Here is a 23,642-nt window from a genome sequence, read left to right as displayed (position 1 = left end):
GGATTACGCATTTTCTTCCTGCCGTTTCCAGGTGGACTTGGTGTAATAATAACATCCTCCTCTTTCAAATCTTTTAATCTTTCCATCTCCGTGGACATTTACGCCGGAAAGCTTCTTTTTAATAGGACAGAGTGATTTCATTACACTCTTCAAGCTACTTTTGCTACTCCAACAATGGCGTCGTAGTAAATAAAACCAACCTTATCGTTAAAACCTTATCAAATTTTCAGTTATAGCCGGTGATAACACAATATTCTTTCTTGAAGGAGAAATGAATGTAAATCCCGTGAAATTTAATTGTTTATCACTATTATCTTGCTTGCTGATGCAATGCATAGCATTGGGACAAAAGACAATTTGAACCGAAAATGGCAACTAGTCATTCAATGGTTATAGAAAAGAGCCGTTTTATAATTAAAAAATCCTTTCCTTATCAGTGCGCCATGTTGTTGTGGACAATATCACTTATGAACAAAAACCTACTTTTCAAATTACTTTTTTTAAAATGTTTTAGACAGTTTTGGCAAGAAACCAATTCATAAACAGAAAGATACGACCTCAAAGATTTCAAAGCTACTGATATCTCAATTTAAAAAAGAAAAAATGGACAAGATCCGTTTTGAAAATAAACTCGACAATTAAAACTACTTTTAGCGTTACCCAGGAACAACGACGTGGACGTAGTAGGAATTTGTTCCCTTCGGGGTGCTTTTTTAATGTGAGTCCCCTTGCCTCTCACCATCGGGGTGCTTGTTTCAGGTGAGTCCCCTTGCCTCTCACCATGGGGGTGCTTGTTTTAGGTGAGTCCGCTTGCCTCTCACCATCGGGGTGCTTGTTTTAGGTGAGTCCTCTTGCCTCTCACCATCGGGGTGCTTGTTTAAGGTGAGTCCCCTTGCCTCTCACCATCGGAAGCTCCATATTTTACCGAAGCAAATGTTCAAAATGGTGTCCGTTTTCTGCAATACACATTACAACTCTGTTTCTGAAGGACAATTCTACTGCTCTAAGTGTCTCTTCGCTAATGTTTGCACATGCATTGATTATGCGCTGCCGCATATTTTCTGGGGTTGTTGGTTCTTCCGTGTAACATTTTGCTTTTAGCGTTCCCCACAGGAAAAAGTCGGAAGAAGTTAAATCAGGGGATCGTGCAGGCCAATTTTGAGGACCACCTCGTCCAACCCATCGATCAGGATATTTTCTATTCAAAACCTTACGAGATATCCGTGAATAATGCGCTGGACATCCGTCTTGTTGAAACCAAATATTCATTCTTGTTTGAAGTGGGACATCTTCCAGTAGTGTTGGCAAAATATTATCTAAAAAATCGGCATACATTTGACCATTCAAATTCCCGTCTATGAAGTATGGGCCAATTATTCGAGTACCTAAAACACCGCACCAAACGTTCACACTCCATGGACGTTGACGCTCGGCTTGCCTTAACCAATGAGGATTATCTACTGACCAATAATGCATATTATGCCGATTCACTTGTCCAGTATTCGTGAAAGTTGCCTCATCAGAGAAAAGTATCTGTGAAATAAAATCATCATTAACTGCTAATTGCTGTTGTATCCAATTGCAAAAGTTCAAGCGGTGTTGAAAGTCGTCCCCATGTAGTTCCTGATGCAACGAAACGTGATATGGATGGAATCTGTGTTCATGCAGTATGCGCAGAACACTTCTTTGCGACATTCCTGAACTTCGTGCGATTTGCCGAGAACTGATGTGAGGATTTGCAGCAACTGCAGCTAAAACATTCACTGCGGCATTTTCGTTCGTCACAGGCCGTGATCGGACTCGTTGTCTGGGTTGAATACTTCCAGTTTCAATAAATAATTTAATAATACTGACATAACCCTGAATGACATGTGAACGTACTTTGTGAGTACGTTATGTAACATTGTCTTTCTTGGCGCTGTCTAATAGATGGCGCTCTAATAGACAACAATCAAAATGAGTAAACACCGCTGACAAGTGATAAGAAAATGTTCGAAATTGTGACTATTTTTTGCGATATATTTTGCATTATTCAAACTACCGTCTACGAAGCAAGAACTGCTACCACGCGTAGCAGTCCATGGTTAGATTTCCTGTAGGTGTAACACTTGCAATTAGGGATGGGCACAAGCGAGTTCGAGCAAGTTTTCTTTGAAACTCGACTCGACTCGACTCGAAAAACTTCTTCCAACTCTACTCGAAATTCTACTCGAATTCGGGTTAAGTTTCGAGTCGAGTCGAGCCAATTCGAGCTAAATCCTGTGTGTAGTTGCAAATACTCTTTTCAAATATCCTACGTAGATAATATAATTATCAATGATATTACTAGTAATATACTACCACTACTACAACTTATTATTATTATTATTATTATTATTATTATTATTATTATTATTATTATTATTATTATTATTATTATTATTATTATTATTATTACTATACGAAAGACAGGCGGTTTGTATCTGAATACTAAAAACTAGTGACTGTCTATCTGCGTAGTCGACAAGTCTTTAGGAGGCAAGGACATCGGTCATGAGGTTCTGGGTTTGAGTTCCGGAGGAGCAAGCCAAAAATTGATAAAAGTTATAGGGCGTCGGTCAAACATGTTCAAAACTGCTTGGTCCGGGTTTAGGGTTGTCATCGGCTCAAGCGGTCGGCTCACAGCTTATTCACTATCAAGCCAAACAGAAAAGTGAGCCAACAGCTCACCCAAGCGAGCCGGCTCAGTTCAGCTGAGTCGAACCGAGTCGATGGGCTGCTTTTAATGGAGCTGGCTCGAGCCGATGGCTCACATGAGTCGAGTTGGTGGCTGATCCGAATGGAACCGGCTCGAGCCATCGGTTCAATTGTGCCGAGTCGCTGGCTCGTCCCAACCAAGCCGGCTCAATTGAACCGAGCCGATGGCTTTCCATCCCAACCGAGCCGGCTTGAGCTGTTCGCTCAGTTGAACCAGCCGAGCCTATTGACATCACTGCACGGATTGGGCTTCATCTGGGGCTCAAAAAGTCGACCGTGCAGGTCTAAGCCTAGACGGTAAGAACTACAGTATATACTTATATTGGTGCTCACGAAATTTGAAGCTGTCTCGTTATAAAAATCTATTGTTGTCTCGTTTTCGAGACGAGATGACATATACTAAACGTACCCCCACCAGATGTACCTCTGTCGTGAGAAATATTAAAAGTATTCGACATTACTGCTTACATTTCTCATGGCTTTCGCTTTCCAATCTAAACAGGCCATAATTTAAAAACGAGTTAAAAAGAGCTGAATGTGCGAGCCATTTATCAAACTCGAGCTCAAAACAGTGACTCGGCTTGGAACTCGACTCGAGAAAATTACCTTTGACTCGACTCGAATTCAACTCGAGTCGAGTTTAAGCTCGACTCGCGCCTATCCCTACTTGCAATGTGTAGTCTATTGCAGAAAAGGGGGACCATTTCGAACGTTTGTTCGTTTGTTCAGTAAACAATGAAGATGTGTGAGAGGCAAAGAGACAACCCCAAAACAAACACCCGAATGGTAGGATGCAAGAGGCTCAACTAAAACAAACACCTCGATGATGAGACTCAAGGGGACTTACCTGAAACATGCATCTCCTTAGTGAGAGGCAAGGGGACTCACATTGAATCAGCAAACCAAAGGCAACAAACTAATAGATACTACGTCCACGTAGTCCAATTGAAGTAAATTTCACCTACATCGGTAACAGAAATTACACCAAAAATTTGGGCAATGTAATGAATTATGTTCTGGAGAATCAAGTGTTTTGCTTAAAACATTACAGTTTCTCATTAAAGATTTTAGAATAACCACCTTTCAGAATAACTGAGATAGCGTTACGGTAGTCAACTATGGTGTCATTTGATAGCATTTACAAAGATATCAAAACTATCTACTTTAATTTTCTTAATCTGATGCGTATTTCTTGGATATTTTTCAATTATTCGTAACAAATTTTCGTCGATTACAGCGCCACCTATCACGAAACGAAAAAAATGTTCAATACAAAAGTTACGTATTTGTTCCCAGAGAATCCAAACCTTTATTAAAAAATGGAGGTTCTCGTATAATATTTCAAAGTTGACCCCCTCCCGCCCCCGGGAGGTTGGGCAGGGGTCGAGTGTGATATTGTTGAATGTTCCCCTTCGAGATGAGTGAATTTTTTTACGTTTTATTTTTTAAGTCCGATTTTTAGCTTTCCAGATATTCAAAAAAAACAAAAAAAACAGTTTTAAATGCCTCATTTTTCAAATGTTTGTAAGCCATTTTGATTTTTGTCGATTACAGCGCCATCTATCACGCAACGAAAATATGTTCAATACAAAAGTTACGTATTTTTTCACGGAGAATCAGAATATGCAATAAAAAATGGGGATTCCTATTTAAGATTTCAAAGTTGCCCTCCTCCCGCCCCGGGGGGTGGGGGCAGGGGGTCGAGTGTGGTATCATTGTATGTCCGCCTTTGAGGCGAACAACTTTTATTACAACTTTTTCAAAATCCGATTTGTAGTTTTCCAGATATTCAAAAGAAACAGTTTTAAATGCCTCACTTTTCAAATGTTTGTGAGCCATTTTGATTTTTGTCGATTACAGCGCCATCTATCACGCAACGAAAATATGTTCAATACAAAAGTTACGTATTTTTTTCACGGAGAATCAGAATATGGGATAAAAAATGGGGGTTCCTATTTAAGATTTCAAAGTTGCCCCCCCTCCCGCCCCCGAGGGGTGGGGGCAGGGGGTCGAGTGTGGTATCATTGGATGTCCCCCTTTGAGGCGAACAACTTTTATTACAACTTTTTTAAAATCCGATTTGTAGTTTTCCAGATATTCAAAAGAAACAGTTTTAAATGCCTCATTTTTCAAATGTTTGTGAGCCATTTTGATTTTTGTCGATTACAGCGCCATCTATCACGCAACGAAAAAAAAATGTTCAATACAAAAGTTACGTACTTTTTCACGGAGAATCAGAATATGGAATAAAAAATAGTGGTTTCTATTCAAGATTTCAAAGCTGCCCCCCTCCCGCCCCCGGGGGGTGGGGGCAGGGGGTCGAATGTGGTATCATTGGATGTTCCCCTTCGAGACGAACAACTTTTATTACAACTTTTTCAAAATCCGATTTGTAGTTTTCCAGATATTCAAAAAAACAGTTTTAAATGCCTCATTTTTCAAATGTTTGTGGGCCATTTTGATTTTTGTCGATTACAGCGCCATCTATCACGCAACGAAAAAATGTTCAATATAAAAGTTACGTATTTTTTCACGGGGAATCAGAATATGGAATAAAAAATGGGGGTTCCTATTTAAGATTTCAAAGTTGCCCCCCCTCCCGCCCCCGGCGGGTGGGGGCAGGGGGTCTAGTGTGGTATCATTGGATGTCCCCCTTCGAGACGAACAACTTTTATTACAACTTTTTCAAAATCCGATTTGTAGTTTTCCAGATATTCAAAGAAACAGTTTTAAATGCCTCACCCGGTATATATATATATATGTGTGTGTGTGTGTGTGTATGAGTAAGTGAGCGTCTGTTTCTTTAAAATGTATATAATAATTTCGTATTTTTTTACTTTCTAATTTTTCTGTTATTGTAAAGTATTGTCTTAGAATTTTGTATCATGTTTAGGTAGCAGATAATGCTTCTTATAGCCTTAATCTCAACATGTAAAACATGTTTAAATAAATAAATAAATAAATAGAAAGTGAAAGAATGAAAAATAGAAGTCTAAAATTCAGCCAAATTAAATTCTTTTGTTTCATCTGTTTCACTCAGCTCTGTTGTGCTTATGTTTTCTTCTTCTTCTTTTTCTTTTAAATAAACCAATTAGTTCGGAAAAAGTGAATTTTTTAATAGAACGTACTTCAATTATGCTCTATAAGCTAAATGAGACGGATAATCAAAGAAAGAATGATGGTGAAATGAGAATGTTGGAGGAAACAGAACTCCGACAAAATCCAAAGACACGAAGTTGTCCACTACAAACTCACGTGACCTTGCACCAGCGATAAGTAATCAGTTGAAGATGAGTATCAATCTGGAATGGAAATGCTCCTAATTTGATTTATTACTTTTACTATTCATTTCATGTTATAGAAATTTGATCGGGTGCGGAAGTCGTATAGGCTATCTCGTAAATAATTAGTTGTACATAATGTACTCATTTCAGTTTTATTTTGAAAATCGTTCAATTTTTTTTTTAAATCAACAAACACTTGTGTTTAATATCAAACACTTAAATTTGTCTCTATGTAAAAAAAAACGTTTCTCAAACTTTTTTTCGAATGGTAGCTATTTTCATTAGTCAGAATATTCTTGGACAACTCTACTCTTGTCATCTTCCGAAGCAAATTTACCATATGTTTAGTGTTTTTACTATATAACAGTATGTTTTTGAATGGTATTTATTGAAACTTCCTAAATTTTATATGGGTATTAATAGGAGAACAGTACATATTAGTTTCTGTTCTGTTTTCTCTTTATTATTATTATTATTATTATTATTATTATTATTATTATTATTAGTAGTAGTAGTAGTAGTAGTAGTAGTAGTAGTAGTAGTAGTAGTAGTAGTAGTAGTAGTAGTAGTCTTTTTTTCATCAAAGAAGAATACTACGACAGCAGACCTCGAGAGCAACTTGTGGTTAGTTTACCACAGTTTGAGAAACGCTAGTCTTGATTCACAACTGTCATGATGACTAGTTACTACTCCCACTGAACACTATAGGTTAAAATATGCTTAATTGGAAACTAATTGTTTACATTGAACAATTTTATTTATATTTCATTATTTCCGAGTTTGCCTACTAACCATACAGAACTCCATAAAAGGACTTCTTTATACATAATAATTCTGCAGGTAGAGACATCTATTAGCATCAAGCAATCAAGTGATAGCGTATGTAGCGACATCTATTTGCACAATTGTTTACTATTTGGAATCAGCATGACTCACTGACAATGAGACGTTTGTCATTTATTATAAAGAATTATCATTGTGTCCCTTGCCTTTCTACAACCGACTTTACAAATATGTTAAGCAAGGTGGTATAACCTTTCAGGATAGTGTAACGCACAGACTAACATATTTCAGTTTCATAATTACGATGATAACAAGAAAACTGCACAGCAACTTTTTTTTTAATGATCTTTGATTTAGAGCTATTGTATAACCAGAAGAACTCGCATAACGTTTGGAAGACCTAGTAACAGATTAATAAATTCTCAAACTATCTGCTCTGACTTTCCATTTTGAAAAATGGCATTGAGGAAAATCTTCTGTTGCTGAATCTCTCCCTTTTTCAACTTTTCTTTCTTTATTTCCTTTTTTCTTACTATCTTAGTTGGCAAAAACAATGATTTCTCCGTACGTCGTGGATGTGCTTGCGGGGGCTGTCTTCGTGGGAATATTGCCAAATGTTAGCACACAGCGCGTGGCTCTGAACGGTGTTGGCACACAGAAGCGCGATGGCTATCTTAACAGGCAGGGAAGGAAGGACTCTCCGTCGACGAGACGATGTCATTTGACGTTTACGGGAACTTCTTTAGTGCGCCACGTTATACCTGTGCCAACTGTCTTTTGATACATGCTTTGAGAGTGTGGTTGTCTCCCATATATTTATGTAAACGGGGTGTCTGAAAAGGTCGTTGGTTTGGCAGGAACATGAGACTCTCAAATACCTAGCACTAAACAACATGAAATTCGCATCCTGAAAGATGTTTACCCATATGCATGAATGCCGACTTCATTTTTTATATCTTTCTCTAGTACATTGTGTAAGCTTTACAACATGCAGAAAAAACTTTAAATAGTTCAAAATAGCAAATTACTATAGCAGAGTGCTTCTCTTACAAACTTTTTTTTTTTTTTTTTTTTTTTTGCAATTGTCCTTGTGCAATACCGAAATTATGAAGGGGATCCGACTAAGTAAGCTGATGCACAGTCCACGCCAACAGTTCTAGCAGCTTCTTATATCCAGTAGTAGCAGTAAAGGTCCCTCACATGTCGCGGTCGAAGTGTTCCTGTGAAAATGAACTCCTATAGAATAGTCCACGAAACGAGACGAGACAAAAATTTTGAGGAGATTCGAGACGAGACAAAACTCCTACAATATAAACATACTTTCCGAGATGAGACAAAACTGTTACAATATAAACATACTTTCCGAGACGAGAAAGCACTTTTACTATACATTTTCGAGACGAGACAGTCCCCATATCAAGTCTCGTGAAGACCTGATAAATTACAAAGAATTACACAATAATAGATTGCAGATTGCTTTATTGTTGGTTAAATCCATTTTACAGCTGAATTGCATCCAATATTACTTTGTAAATATGTTCAAATAGGTATTTGTAATGAAACTTGAGTATAACAAAACTGCTTAATTTTACGTATTAGTATTCTTTTGTACTGATCTTCCATGTGTCTTCTTTTTTTTTAATGTTCATTTCGTTTTATGGCTTGTATCATTCTATCCTTAATGTACTTTCTTTCTTTTATTTTCAGACCTCTTGCCGTCAAACCTTTTGCACTTGTTACTTCTCCTCACTGTAGGAGCTCAGGAACGATGGGTCTGGAATGGAGACTCTCCTACAAGAACCTTCCACAAACCACACAAACAGAGACCTTCTTATCAACAAGGTTACTACAGGCCGCCTTCATATCAACCTCAACCTGGACCCGTGCAAGTCACTCTCAATCAATTTTATAAACCGACACAATCTCCTCCTGTCGTGGTTGTTAATAAGGAACCTGCATACTACAGACCACCCACAATTGTTAAACCAACGCACTATGAAAATCACCATAGCGAGTACCATGTACACGAACCTGACTATCATCATCATCACACTGGATACTACGAAAAACAGCCTCCTTATTATAGTACGGGTCCTGGAGTTCTTGTTGGACCTGGTTACGACAGCAAGCCCTACCCTGGATCACGACCACTTCCTCATAATCCAATCTACAATGCTTACGACAGATGTAAATGTGTTACAGATTATTACTGTAAACCGCCAGGAAAGCTTTTGGTATGTAGATTAAGTATTAGATAATAATATCTACAACATAACTAGGAGATAAGGTCACTTTATGTCTTTTCCATTTGTAAGGATAAATTCTTTCCCGCTTTTAGTTTCATCAAAAGAAACAGAATTTGTTTGTGTTTGTACTGCGTATCTGATGCGTTACTGCAGTTGTTTCGAAGACACGCTGCTGTGGTGGTTATATGGTGTTATTGGTTGAAGGAGGTATTTGGAGGGGTGGTTTATGTGGTTTGCTTCATTATTTTATAGGGTTGCTAGAACCTAAGAACAATAAAAGTCAGAAGATACTAATTTCTCCTTTGTTTTGTTATTGCATACAATTGTTCAAGTGACTATCGTGGTTTGAAGAGAAAAATGGAAACATTATAAATATTGCTGCACAAAGTAATTTAGATTGATACTGGAAAAATTATAAATAAAGTGTTAAAATTCTACAGAGAACAGAAAACCTACACGGTCTTAATGTTAAGTCTTTTTAAAATGTTATTTAATGTTCAAACTTCTTTTTAAATAATAATAATAATAATAATAATAATAATAATAATAATAATAATAATAATAATAATAATAATAATAATAATAATAATAATAATAATGTAATTTAGTTAGCAGCCACCGGGATGGTTTAATGTTTGATCACATAGTAAATAAATTTACACATTCAGCGAAAAACGACTTAGATACAGAACTGCTCTCACACAAATTTGATTAAGTCCAATTTATTCTTTTTATTTTCTTGAAAATCTTATGCACATACTAGAAATTTCCTATAAAAGCAATACCTCTGACAACACTGCCATATGTCTGACATCACTTATAAATAATGAAATTAGTTTTGCAATTTTTCTCGGAATAAATATATCAGACGTGTAATACTAAAGGTGCTATTTCAACATTTACTTGGTGTTAAAGGCAAAATCAATAAATTCTTGTCCTAAAGAATTATATCGTCACGACAGAAACCAGAAACAGTTTTCAATTAATTTTACTTTAAACCTATCTATGTGTGAAACAAAGTACTTACTAAAAAGAATTCTAAGAATTTAAAAATGTTTTTAAAAACTATGTGAATGCCTTATTAAGATTAAAACATCTTAAGAGTATATTCTTATCTATTTCAGGGATCTTGTGACTACGATAAACAGTACTGCTGTTATAACACCCGACCTGGTCCTGAATATGGAAGACCTTATCAAGGACCTCTGTCATTTCCATCTGGTCCTGGTGGCTATCGCCCTGTTGGATACGAGCCGCCTCCACTTCAAGATCCCGATTTCGTAGGTCCATTTGCACGAAGTGTTGACGCCAAAGACAAGAAGAAATCGTAGGAATATTATTTAATCGAATAGACAATTTGAAGTAATTTATAAACTATTTTTTAATCATATTGTCTACTGTAGATGTGCTAAGCTCCGATTAGAGTTAAGCACAAAAAAAAAAAGTTTGATATATTTTACGTAGCAACACATTTTTTACATCATCAAATACAGAACTTGCCTTATTCACATAGAGATTTTTTTAAATATAAAACCGTAACATCTGTAATTCTAATAATGAATTTCACAACTATTGCTTTCGTTTTTCGAACTCTTTGGCAATAGGATTGTATTAGTCTTCATCAATTTGAAGACATCAATACATATAGAACTGAATACTTTCAACTTTGGATAAGATGTGTTTTGCATTTGATAGGCTCGATTGCTTGGAAGGTCACAATGCATTAATATAAACTCAAGAAGATGGGTAATTTTAAATATTTTAGTTAAATTAGATGTGTTCCTTTCTTGAATAATGTTATAAGCTATTAGCTAATATTGATTAACTGACTAAACCAATATAGCAGAATGAGAAAACAGATACATTATTGAGATTACAATATACAGATATACTATTCCTTTTACCAAAAACTTGTATTACATTGCTGCAACTCATCAGACAGGGGGAATCTAATTGTTTAGCTAAAGTAAATTAAGCGGGTGTTCTTTATTGGTATGAAGAATCACTTTGATTCTATTTGTCACAATCACCATTTACTTAGTATGTACACAATTAAAAAGACGCTCAAGAGCTGTGATTAAAGTTCTAGATGCATGATCATTAAATTTATTCTGAAAAGTGATATAGATGTTTCACCATCTTTTAAGAGTGTAAGACGAAGAAAAGAACTGATCTTTACGCAGTAACAATTATCCAAGAGTGTTTTTAACCAATGTTACTAATGAATTGAAAACGGCTTTGTTGTTTATGTCAAAACAATACTTCCCTACCTTTTATTTTAATATTTTAATCACAATTCATTTGTGACAATGCAATGTGATAACGTACAATAACTGCACCTATATAAACATATCTATAAGATTTCCATGTTATCTAAATGTATAATCTTACAATAACTGATGTATATTTTCAGTAGAGAAAAGTACAGAACGAAATAATATATTTATGTTATTTGTAATGTCAAAATTCTTATATTTTGTTGTAAAGAATCGAAATGGGTACCACATTAACGCCCCTTCATTTAAACGAGTAAAACATTTATCTAAAAGTTTTTAAAACTCATGAGACGTTTGTATTTTTTTTTTCATTTTACGTTACTGTACTTATAGTTATCTGGGATTATAGTTATGCTTAGCTCACACAATAGTAAACAAATTACTATTTCCTGTGTAAATTATGTAATATAGTTGTATATTTGTAAATGGTTTCCATATTCATCACTACACATTATTTTTATGACCAAGCATAAACTTTTCTACATTTTGTCATGTTCATTGCATTTAATAAGTATTCTATGCACTAATTTACTCATTAGATTGTATCGTTCTTTTGACTTGTCCTGTCAGTCAGCTGTTTCCATCAGATCACATTGTTTCCATTAATCATAGGGCACCAAACTAAATATAAATACATTTATATATAAATATCAAGGTAGTTAGCAATGATCTGTGTACGCTGCCGTCAGAGGAGTTTAAAGCGCGAGGAGATATAGTAACATATTTCTCTCAGTATGGTGTAAAACATATTTTAGAGCATTTCAGAACATATTTGCAAGTTTATGGCCCTAACTCCAACATTTTCTATAAGCCATACTAAATCATAGGACCTTAAGCTAAGAGAAAAATAAAATTATATTAATATTGTAAATAAAATGTTTTAAACGGATTTAAAGGTATATCAACTTGTTAATATCTGCAGAAATAACTTTCACGTTCATTTTTTAAACATTCTATTTTAACCCCTTCAAGTTCGTAAGTATTGTAAGGCAGGTAGAACATAGTTTCTGAGCTATTTAGACTAAAGCTGACATATAGATTTCAAAAATCGTCATAGCAAGTTTATGACTTAAATGGTTACCTAGTTATGGCGTGGGACAAACATGTTCCTATGATCAATAAAAAATTTAGAAAAACAAATAAGCATAAGTAATTCTGTCTATGCTAAGTTCTTTCAATCCTCATATTACTTTTAATAATGTTAGCAATGGTTATCTTTGCGTATGCTGATAGTAATGTTTCTTATATACTTCATAAATCCATAAATACCTGGTAAATGTTACAAAAGCCAGAGACTGATTTTCAAACTATTGTTGAGCAATTTGTTGCTTATATTCATTCAAATTCAGTCTCATTCAGCTAATCCCTGAAACTTTAACATCAAACACACGAAAATTGAAACATATTGACCCAACACAAATTTAGGACAGTTTAAAGAAATGTGTCAAATTTGTCCCTTGGACATGAAGGGGTTAAAAAATACATTACATTAAGAAGAGAATGTGCAGTATATCTATACTTTTAAGTAGCAAACGCACATCTTTATCACAGTAATTTTTCTTATAAAACGGCAAAAACAATCATGCGTGATTCTAGTTGATCTTCATCAGTATACATAACATATAAAAGTAGCGTTATAAATGTAAATAATGTAAAAGTACTTACCAAAAATGTATGAGTACTTATTTGAGTACCTGTTGTGTGAATGTAGTATTATGATTATACTCTGATGTAAAATATTTGATTCGTTGAAAACAGTAAACCATTTGTCTTGAAAATTTAGTTTTTCTTTAATCATTCTTCTACACCATAATGTTTAAATATTTCTGAGGGTAGATCTATAATTTATTCAAATTTTTATCATGACATTTCGAAAATTTTTCCGAAATTTCATCTAGGTTGTTTGGGTACTATCACTTAACACTTGTATTATTATTATTATTATTATTATTATTATTATTATTATTATTATTATTATTATTATTATTATTATTATTATTATTTGAGTAGATCAAGATATGACGTATTACAAGCAAACAAATTTAAATAGTGTATTGGTTCTTCAAATTTTAATTTAATACAGTACATCCACGGGCTATGGATTCTTCAACAATTTTAGTACCTGTATTTACTTCACTTCCATCCGCAAATTTAACACGACATTCTATCTTTCGAAAATCTTTAACGGAAACACACCAAACTGTCTAAACAGTAGAAGACACAGTTCTATTAGCCAGTCTTAGACAGTCTGTATAATTCTGCTGTAAGTATTGTAAAAATAAAATTAGTCTTCCATCTTCTGGTTGCCCACGAGGCGAAACGGGACACGATTTTCTTGGCAAGATTTGAGACAAGAGGTAACTCTTTCAATAGAAAAATATAATTTTTTCAAGACGAGATATCACTTTCATTTCATGACATATTTCAAGACACGAGACAGCTTCAACTGTTGTTCCGTGCGCACTCCTATCCGTAGTTTTCAGACATTTCATTAGTTATAAAATGGAATAGTTGCGTGTCTTTAGGCTGTTTGTTGTTGAATTTAGTTTCAAAATAATAAATGTAGGCTAAGGGTAATATTACGATTTTACAATGTAAATCCAATTTATAGACGGCAGAGGTCTCATTGCGTGACTGTAATTCCCAATAATAAACAGTTTTGCCAATAGATGTCGCTACACTATCACATTTCTGCTTGACGCTAACAGTTGTCGCCAGCGTGCAGGCAATTTGCAGATTTAAAACTATTGTGACGATACAATTGCAACTTGAAAACTCTAGTGTTTCAATTTAATTACTTCCAAATGGATAATGATGATTCTGAGCATGAAAGTGTTTTGCTATTTATTTATTAAGAGAAAGGCCGCAAAAGATATTTAGATCGTATCGGAAAGTTTGCGGTAGAGACATTTGAGGTATAACGATATAACCAGTTTTTCTGAGTCATTTGCGTTCTGTTCAAACTTTTCCCTTACAAAGGAGATATTAGCTGTACATAACATGCAACGTGTGCTATAATCTTGGTGTCTTCCGTGGACATACACAATAACTCAAAGATTAGAGCACATTGATAATATTAATAAATCTTGACCAAACTGAGTGCGCCTCCTAAGAGAGAACATGTAATGGCATCAATTCATAATGTAACATTTTACTTTGTCTTTGAAGTAACTTGGAAGAATAATAGTTTCCTAGGAATATTTTATCCTGTTTCCAATTTTTCGGATATTAAAGCCATCTTGTCCAAAATGAGTGTGTATGTTAAGAAATAACACAGAATGATATTAATTTATAATGTAAGATTTTACTTTGTTTTCGAAGTAACCAGGAAACGAAAGCGGGTATTAATTTCCTAGAAACATTTTACCCTCTATTAAATTTTCGAATATAAAACCATATTTTCCAAAGTGAGTGCGTCTGTTAAGAGATATCAAGGAATTATATTAATTGTTAATGTGATATTTTACTTTGATCTTGAAGTAATCAGAAACCGACCGGGAATTATAAATTTCCTAGGAAATTTTAACCCATATCAAACTTTCGGATGTAAGGCGTCTTGTCGAAGGTAAGTGCGTCTGTTAAGAGATAACACAGAATGATATCAATTTTTAATGTAATAATTGACTGTCTTGAAAGTAACCAGGGACAGACCGGGGGTTATAAATTTCGTAGGAAATTTTTACTCCCTATCAAATTTTTGAAAGTAAAGCTATCTTGCCCAAAGTGAGTTGCGTCTCCTAGGAAGTAACATAGAATTAATTATATCGATTTGTAATGTAACAATTGACTGCCTTTGAAGTAACCAGGAACCAACAGGAAAGTATTAATTTCCTAGGAAAAAAATTTTCCTTATCTAATTTTCGAATATAAAGTTCTTGGTGCAAGTGAATGCATATGCTGGGTGATTATATTCAATGGTATCATTTTCTAATGTGACTTCTGACTTGTTCTTTGAAATAACAAAAAACCGACAAGAGTTAAAGATTTCCAGGAGATAAAAAAAATAAAGATTTTCACTGGGTAAAAGATTTCCGGGATACCCAGTGATACCAATAACCTTCCTGAAACGACGATGGTCCTCTGGTAGTACTTGTTTTATCTTGGCTTTCGGTCTTCTATAGATTATTATTGTCAAGATTTTTGAAGCATTAGTAAGGTAAGTAAGTTCAACGTTCTGTGTTTCCCGCATTTCTCAGTATCTACTGTTTTTAGTATTGCATTATATTGCTCTTATAGAAGGCGTGAAGATACCCTTCCTTCTCCATTAACTGATGTTTATTAATTTAAACCTATTCTGAATTTCTTGCCCCACGCTTTCTACGATTTTTGCTAGGATCTCATCAGTACCTGGGAATCTTTTATGTTGTAGATCTTGTAATGCTTTGTCGTACCCTAACCTGAGTATGAACTCTAATCTTACCAGCTCTTTCTGTGCTTTCTGTATGTTTTTCAGTTTCTCTAATTATTTGTGGCTTCCGTAGAGCCTTCTTAAATGTCTCATACATTCGCTTTATCTTCAGCTTCAGTCATGGGTCTTCTTTCTTTATCTCTTAGTACATTGCTATTTGCTCTACGTGGTTTGAAGTTCTTTTTAATCTTCTTATGAACCGTATCTAGTCTACCTGTGTTCATATCCTTTTCCATTTCTTCACGTTGTTGTCTTATTTACTACTCCTTGGCGAGTTTACATTTTCAAATGATCTCATTTCTTACTCTTCTATACTTGTCCTTAGTCTCGTTGGCGTTGATATTCTTCCATTTTCTTCTCTCATTCACTAATTTAAGAATTTCTTTGGAGATCCATTCTTTCCTTCCTATTTTTTCTTCGTGACCTATTACTTCCTTTGTTGTAGTAAGTAGGCCAGTTTATATGTATGCACATTCATGGTTAATTTCTTTCTTTGTTGGTTTTTGTTTTATTTTTTCAATGTCTTCTTCGCAAAACTTTCTTGAAGTTTTTGCATTTCCATTTTTCTTCTTTTTTTAACTTTGTAAATTTCAGCTCACTCTTTATCGCGACCAAGTTGTAGTCACTGTCCATATCTGCTTCTGGGTAACTTTCACAGTTCTTTATTTTGTTTCGCAAGTATGTAATCTATCTGCTATCTTTGTCGATCTCCTGGCATTTTTCAAGTATAAAAACTCTGCGCTTATGTTTCTTGAATAAAGTGTTTGCTACTATTGTAGTTTGTTCTTCGTATAAAACTCAACGATGAGATTTGTTCTCCTTTTACGTTTTTCCTAACGTTTTCAATTGTTTCATGCACTTACTCTACTTCATCATTGTTCACTGCCGTTGGTATATATTCTTGGGAGGTAGTTGTGTCCTTTGGTTTGGTAGTTGGTTTTGCTGCTATGACTCTGTTATTTACTATGTTATAACTTCGTATTAGTCGTCCTCTCTTCTGATTCATTATAAATCTAAGTCCAGTGACTCAGTTTTCCGTTCCGTAGTTGATAATTTCATATTCACCGTATTGTCCAAAAATCATATTGTTCTTTCCGTTTTACTTCACTGATCCCCACTATATTCACGTTCAGTCATTTCATCTCTCTCTTTAGATTTCGTACTTTACCTACTATGTTTAGAGTTCCATCATCCATTGTATATTGCATGTCCATAACCAACCGACTTTTTGCTTCCCAAAACTCTGCAACACTGATTGATTTTACAGTGTGGGATTATACATTTTTTGCTCTAACCATTTCGGATAATTTAGTTTTAAAAATCGTTCTCGTATTGCATGTTCTTCGGAGTGGTGACAGTTTTCCGTTGCCTTTAATCTGGTTTCTGCCATTGTCTACTGCCACTGCAGGCATACCTAGACTTTTCCTGTAGACTGGGCTCATCACTGTGAAGACCGCTCTACAGGCAAGAGCATTGTTGCTCATGACATCCGTAAGAGACATGCTCGGTGTCCTAACATACCGTAGTATATACAAAATACTGTAATTTAAAAATAGCCAGTATTATCAGCAAGTTCTTCATACCCTACCAAAGCGAAATGATTCATAATTTCACTTACATTCATCTTGAGAATAATGAAGAACTATTTGAAAAGATTATCTAGAATTTCTGAATGTATCCTTTCGTAAATATTAAAAATGTATGTAAATGTATCATCTTTTATCTTTAGCTTATAGCATCATGCAAGTACTATAAAATTACGTTACGAAATTTAATTATCTTTTGAATTTAGATTATAATATTTTGTAAGAACTTAAATGTTAGATTGTAAAATTTTATCTTTCACCATTGCATTATTTCACTTTGAAAATATTAAAAAGTTTCCCTGCAAAATTTTATTATTATCTTTCATCTTCAGATTTTAGAATTCTGTAAACACTAAAAAATTGCATTAAAAATTATCATCATTTGTCTTTAGAGTATAGCATATTTTAAATATAAGAAATTTTATTATTATCTTTTGTCTTTAGATTATAGCATTTTGAAAGTATTTAAAACTGACATTATAAAATTTTACTGTTAGCTTTAACATTTAGATTATAACATTTTCCCAATTACTAGAAAGTTATGCCTTAAAATTCGAAATATATCTTATCTTTTGGAATATTTTGAGAATTTTGAAAACAAGCTGTAAAGTTCAGAGAATACGCTTGGAGATTAAGCGAATATTTAAGAAGTGACGCTGCTTGGAATCTGACAGCAAGCAGTGGTGTTGCGTACGGAATCCACAACGGAGACCGCAAAGAGAGAACGAAAGATGCTAATTTTCTGTTGGCAATCACCATCTGCTTTGTATCGGACTTTTAAAATTAGTACCAGATCTTATTTAGCTTTTGTTTACGACACGCTCTTGCCTTCTGATGTTCCGTTCAGATGACGTCACACAAGTGGATGCTTGGCCGAAAATCGCGTTGGCGGAAGAGCAACCTCGCAAATAGAACAGTTGGTCCGGCATTTGTGGCAGCCGCAGCCTATTTCATACACAACAATGAATACTAAAAGATGAGTCTTTAATATTATATTTACCAAATATATTTAACAACAAATTATTCAAAGAATAATATTTTTAAAAAAGAAAATCGAATATTTTTCAAAAATATTTTGAAAAACGAAATAAAAGTGTTGCTCCTTCAAGTGATAATAATATTTAATGCATTTGTTTACATTATAGGTTCTGAAACTTTCCTACCTTGTGGCCTCTTTCTAAACCATGCAAACTCCATACACCCTCGTTAGTCTAATGGGGGTGGCCATAAACTTTGGACCCCTCCCGAAATAAATTCTTGTGTACGTGCCTGAACGTGTGTTATTGTTCCAATAACATTTTAAGCTATTGACGTAGGCTAATTAATTCTACTTTAATCTCTTCGGCTTTAGGAGATGATGTTCCTCCTTGTTACTGTACAACTCTACGTACTCATATATATTCACAGAATACGATTTTGGCTGTAAGTCGCTTTACGATTTTGTATAAGAGAGGCAAAAAACTGAAGAAAACTATCTTTACAATATTTGCACCATAACATGAAAATCGAAGGCGTCGCGATGCCTATTGTTATTCGGTGTCGTTTCGGTGTTAATTAATGATCCATTGACCCAGGGACGGATTTAGGGGAGGTGCAAAGGTGCACGTGCATCCACTTCGTTGTAAATATATACTACCTAAAGTGAGAAGCTAGCATTGAAAATATCAACACTTTCCGAAAATTTCTGCTGTCATGTCTCCGTTTGGGCCTAAAACAAAGGGAAGTTTTGCAGAATCGATATTATAAGTCAATTTTCTAAAAGTTGAAAGAAAAGTATTCACCGAGAACAGACACTTAGCATTTCCAGGGCATTTTCTCATTCACACTACAGATGCCTAAAGGCATTTTAAAATTCCAATTGAATTCAAATGTCTGTTAGTTATTGATGCATCCCCTCAGAAAATCCTGGATCCTACCCTGCATCGACCTATTACAAACCAAAAGGAAATGTGTAAATGTTGGGCATGTTTGCTTTCTGCAGTAAGCGGTTCATATATATATACACTAAATTTTGTGCCTACAACTCCCGTAATTCAGAAAAAAATGTATATATATATATATGGGGTAGTTATTATCATCATCATCCTTTACCTTAGTTTCAGAGCATAATCTTGGGACATCAAACCCAAAATAAATAAACAAGTAAAAGCACTACAAAAACGACTCTATACAGTAACCCATTCTGCTTAAACCGTATGCATTAACTGAACCTTGAAGGTTTGATTACTCATTCCCCTTTGCAAAATAAACTATTCTCTTTAATTTAGTTCTCAAATGATATTTCAACTTTGGTAGTAGGGCACACTGTTACTTTCTTGCTCAAATATCTTTTCTCATTCCCCTTTGCAAAATAAACTATTCTCTTTAATTTAGTTCTCAAATGATATTTCAACTTTGGTAGTAGGGCACACTGTTACTTTCTTGCTCAAATATCTTTTGATAATGTTTTAAACCGAAAAATCATTCAACGTTGTAAACCTATGAATATAAGTTGACTAATACAATAATTAAATTTAAAAAAAAAAATATATGTCCTGAACATTCCTCGCTAGTACACCAGCATCTTTTCTCTTCTTTTTGCAAGCAAAACTAAAACGACATCTCAACAAAACATCCGAAAATGGGTTACCTAATCAGAACCTATTCCAATTTTCTTCAAAGGAAGCAATTCGCTATCCTTCCATAGAAACACACACATGTTTCTGTGACACTGACAAATGAAGATCGTTCAGGCAAAATCTCTTGGCATCCATCAAAGGGAGGGGGAGCGAAACAAGAGAAGCACCGTTGTGGCCTCAATCAGTTGATGTGTACCTGGAATTGCAAAAGGAATTTTTAAGGTCTAATGGCGGACGATAACGGCTGCCAAGAATTGCAACTGGAATTCGCAAAGAGGAGAAAGAATACACGCCGAGAACTACGTGTTCTTGATTACTGTACAGAAAAAATATATGATTACCATGTTTTCCTTTCACTTTAGTAATTGAATTTAGCATAAATCTTTTCTGCAAAAAATATTGAGTAACGAAATGAAGTGAAGGCGTGTATATTTAAAGAATTGCATATTCATGGTTTAATTATGTAAGTTAAACGGGATGAACTTTTTAGCAGCTTGTATAGCACGTTTGCAAAAAAGTTTTAGCAATTTTTTTACATTGGTATGGTAATTTTGAACAAATGAGGTAGCGAACTCCATCAGTTTATGGTCATGATAATGCTCATTAATCCTAAAAGCATTAACAGTATAATGAACAGTATGTGACGGGCCGGCTGTATATAGTGATGAGCAAATGCAAGACCAAGACCAAGACCCGAATGGTCTTGGTCATGGTCTTGGTCTTGGTCTTGCTGCAAGAGTCTTGCAGGGTTTGCTTTTAAGAAATCTTATGCTTTTCATAGGTAAATTTTACTCTGGATATAAGGAATAATAAATTCTACAATGCGCCAATAGTAACGGAAATACAATATATGTTACTAAATATAATATTATTTACTTTTGTGTAAGTATGATTATAGTGTACAACATCGCCGATGATCTTTATTTTTTTCAATGACTGCCCACGCTTCTCTACGTTTCGTAATCTTTTTATATTTTTTAAAAGATCCAATACTCCACTGGTTCCCAAACTAGGGAGGCTACCCCTGAGACACATGAAGGAAAATCAAGACGCCAAGATTATTGAAATACCATGAATTGCATAATTATTTTTACACTCTAAAGGTGTCAGATTTTTTTTTCTTTTCAACCACGATTAGCTAATTTTTGTATTGAACAAACTTCCAATTAAATATTGAGATTTTGTTTTACTGATTGCAATATGTGCTCTATGGGGTAGAAACATGGACATTACGCAAAAGCGATGAAAAAATGTGAGCTTTCGAAACATGAGCATGTTGAAAAAAGGAGATAATTAGCTGGGTTGAATGGAAAACGAATGAGGTGTTAGAAATACGTAGAAGCAGTAGGGGAGAAAAGAAGACTTTCAGATGTAGGCCTAATTAAGAGAAGGAACTGGTTGGGACATTGGCTGAGGAGGAACTGTATTATGAGGGAAATTTGAGTGAAAACTGAAAACGATTCAACTGTCTATGTCTATCGTGTAAACTCAATTTATACAAATACTTTTGACATATATTAGAAATCGAAATAACAACATCAAACTCTAAGTTATTTGAAATAACTGTACAAAATCACTCTCACTTGTGGATTATTTATTGTTGTATAATATATCGCTCAATCCTCGATGTGCAGTATACCTAAGAAGGCTGAAAGTTATATTGATAAACAATTATTCAACGTATAAGCATCCGGCCATAAAATCAAGCTTGTGGTCACATGCACTAAGTTTTTGTCAATGTCATGAAAATATTATTTAAACATTAATTTTATGAGCACACATTAAAAATTTCCAACGGATACTTGAGCCTCAGAGCCAAAATCATACCCATGTAGTCGGCACCTATGTTGTACGGAATTACCGATTTCAATACTACATTTCTCTTTAGTTTTGAAAGAGATTTTGAAATGAAATGAAATATCTAGTTTAACGTCGCTCGATTATGCACCGAGGTTAAGGGAGACGGTGAGAGAAATGAATAAAATGGTAGAATGAAGAAAGTAAGAGGAAACAGGAAAACCCCGAGAAAACCCACGCGCATGGTGTTTGCCCCCAAAAGCTTACATGGTGCAAGCTGGGATCGAACCAGGGACGCCATGTACCGCAAGTGAACGCTCTACCACTGAGCCGGTACTTGTGCAAGACTCTTGCGCAAGAGTCTTGGTCTTGGTCTTAGTCTTGCAGATATGGTCTTGGTCTTGGTCTTGGTCTTGCAGATATGGTCTTGGTCTTGGTCTTGCATCAGGATTCCTGGTCTTAGTCTTGGTCTTGCATGCAAGACTCTTGCACAAACTGCAAGACCAAGACTCTTGCATTCATCACTAGCGGTATGCTGTTTACTTCGACCAGCACCCACATACACACAAGAAGTTCGTACAATTGACTAGCAAAACTTTCTGTAACCTCAAATTACAACTCGAGCGGTAAAATCACAATAACGGACAGAAGTTTAGCTATTAACTAATCTGAAAATCTTAGTTTTACAGTGTAGCCTTGCCTCGGCCAAGACTTAACTTCAGGGAGCTGGAAATCATTATCATGTTAAAGACTTGATAGTCAGTAATCCGAGATATATCTTTTATTAGGCAGCAAATTAAAGAATATATATTCATGCACAGTGGCTGCTTTTATTAATCTTTTGGAACAATGCAGGTTCCACGAGTAGAGTGAGTGAGCTGTGTGAAATATTCTCTAAGTGTTTAGAAGGAAACAACTTACAAAATACAACAGCAGAGCTTCTATAGGTTTATAGCTTACTTTCCTAATAAAATGTAAACTCTAATAACTGGGAAGATGGGAATCAGGTCCAGATGCTTGCACATAGGTAGACTATTGCTTGATGCCTTGTGATACAGGGCACATACAGGGCCTTGTGATAAAGGAAAGAATATTATCTTGATAGCTGATCACGGCGTAAGGTTTATATTAGGTTTATTATCTTATACCAGGTCTCAGATCTTGAGCTTATTGTCTCATAGCCTTTGATTTACTTTATAGGAACTTAGTCCGACCAAAGCTACTAGATATCGTTCAAAATGACTGGGATAGTCTGCAACTCAAAGGAAAGGATTGATACCAGGCCGTGAACCAAAGGATACGGTATTAGCTTGATATCCGGCAGAGAGTTACCTTGATGCCGGCCGATTTCTAAGAAAAGGGTGTTACCTTGATACCTGTCTGTGAGACCTAAAGATTAGGGTGTTATCTCGCGTACTCCTAGCAATGTACGATCTTGAGTGTGAATCTATTGATAGGGGACCTAAAACCAGAGACTAGCTGTGCAGAGGTAATAGCATGTTCCAACAGTGCACTGTATCCAGTGCGTAACTAACTAGTGAGCAAAAAGCCAATGGATTGACTTACAGAGGTTTTAAAGGGCTGAAGTGTGCCGAAAATAAAAGTGTGGAACAATATGAACCTATGGTCTGAGAGCAAATTTGAAACTAATACAAGGCTGCATACGGCAAGAAAGTTCAGAGTCGAGCATACGTGGTACGTCAAAATTCCTTCAGATGCGAAGAAGGTGTGGTTTTCTCTGAAATATACGTAATTGGTGTGATATCGATACCAGAGACAAAACTTGATTAGTAAAAGCTCCTTCATGTGGATCGTAGAGGTCGTTCCAATCTTAAAATGCTCTGTGCTTGGAAAACGTCATGAAAGAAATGCACCAGTGAGTGAGTCATGTAGAGAGTAGATGTAACG

At 35.1% G+C, this 23,642-nt stretch overlaps 2 protein-coding genes across 3 annotated transcripts in view; one reads left to right on the top strand and one right to left on the bottom strand.

Moving 5' to 3' along the window:
• LOC145693129 (uncharacterized) overlaps window positions 1–13,097 on the top strand; it is a 32,112-nt gene extending 19,015 nt beyond the window's left edge. The window contains exons 2-3 of the mRNA XM_081768857.1: window positions 8,511–9,037; window positions 10,174–13,097. Coding sequence (XP_081624983.1) covers window positions 8,511–9,037; window positions 10,174–10,380 — 734 coding nt within the window. The 3' untranslated portion in view covers window positions 10,381–13,097. The remainder of the gene's footprint in view (window positions 1–8,510; window positions 9,038–10,173) is intronic.
• Window positions 1–23,642, bottom strand: part of galene (potassium two pore domain channel subfamily K member galene) — a 222,863-nt gene that overhangs the window by 182,036 nt on the left and 17,185 nt on the right. The window lies entirely within an intron of this gene.

The sequence above is a fragment of the Thermobia domestica genome, chromosome 8 (genome assembly GCF_964235325.1).
Source record: "Thermobia domestica chromosome 8, izTheDome1.hap1.1, whole genome shotgun sequence".
Lineage (NCBI taxonomy): Eukaryota > Metazoa > Arthropoda > Insecta > Zygentoma > Lepismatidae > Thermobia > Thermobia domestica.
The sequence above is the reverse complement of the archived record's forward strand: the minus strand, read 5'-3'. Positions and strand labels throughout refer to the sequence as shown.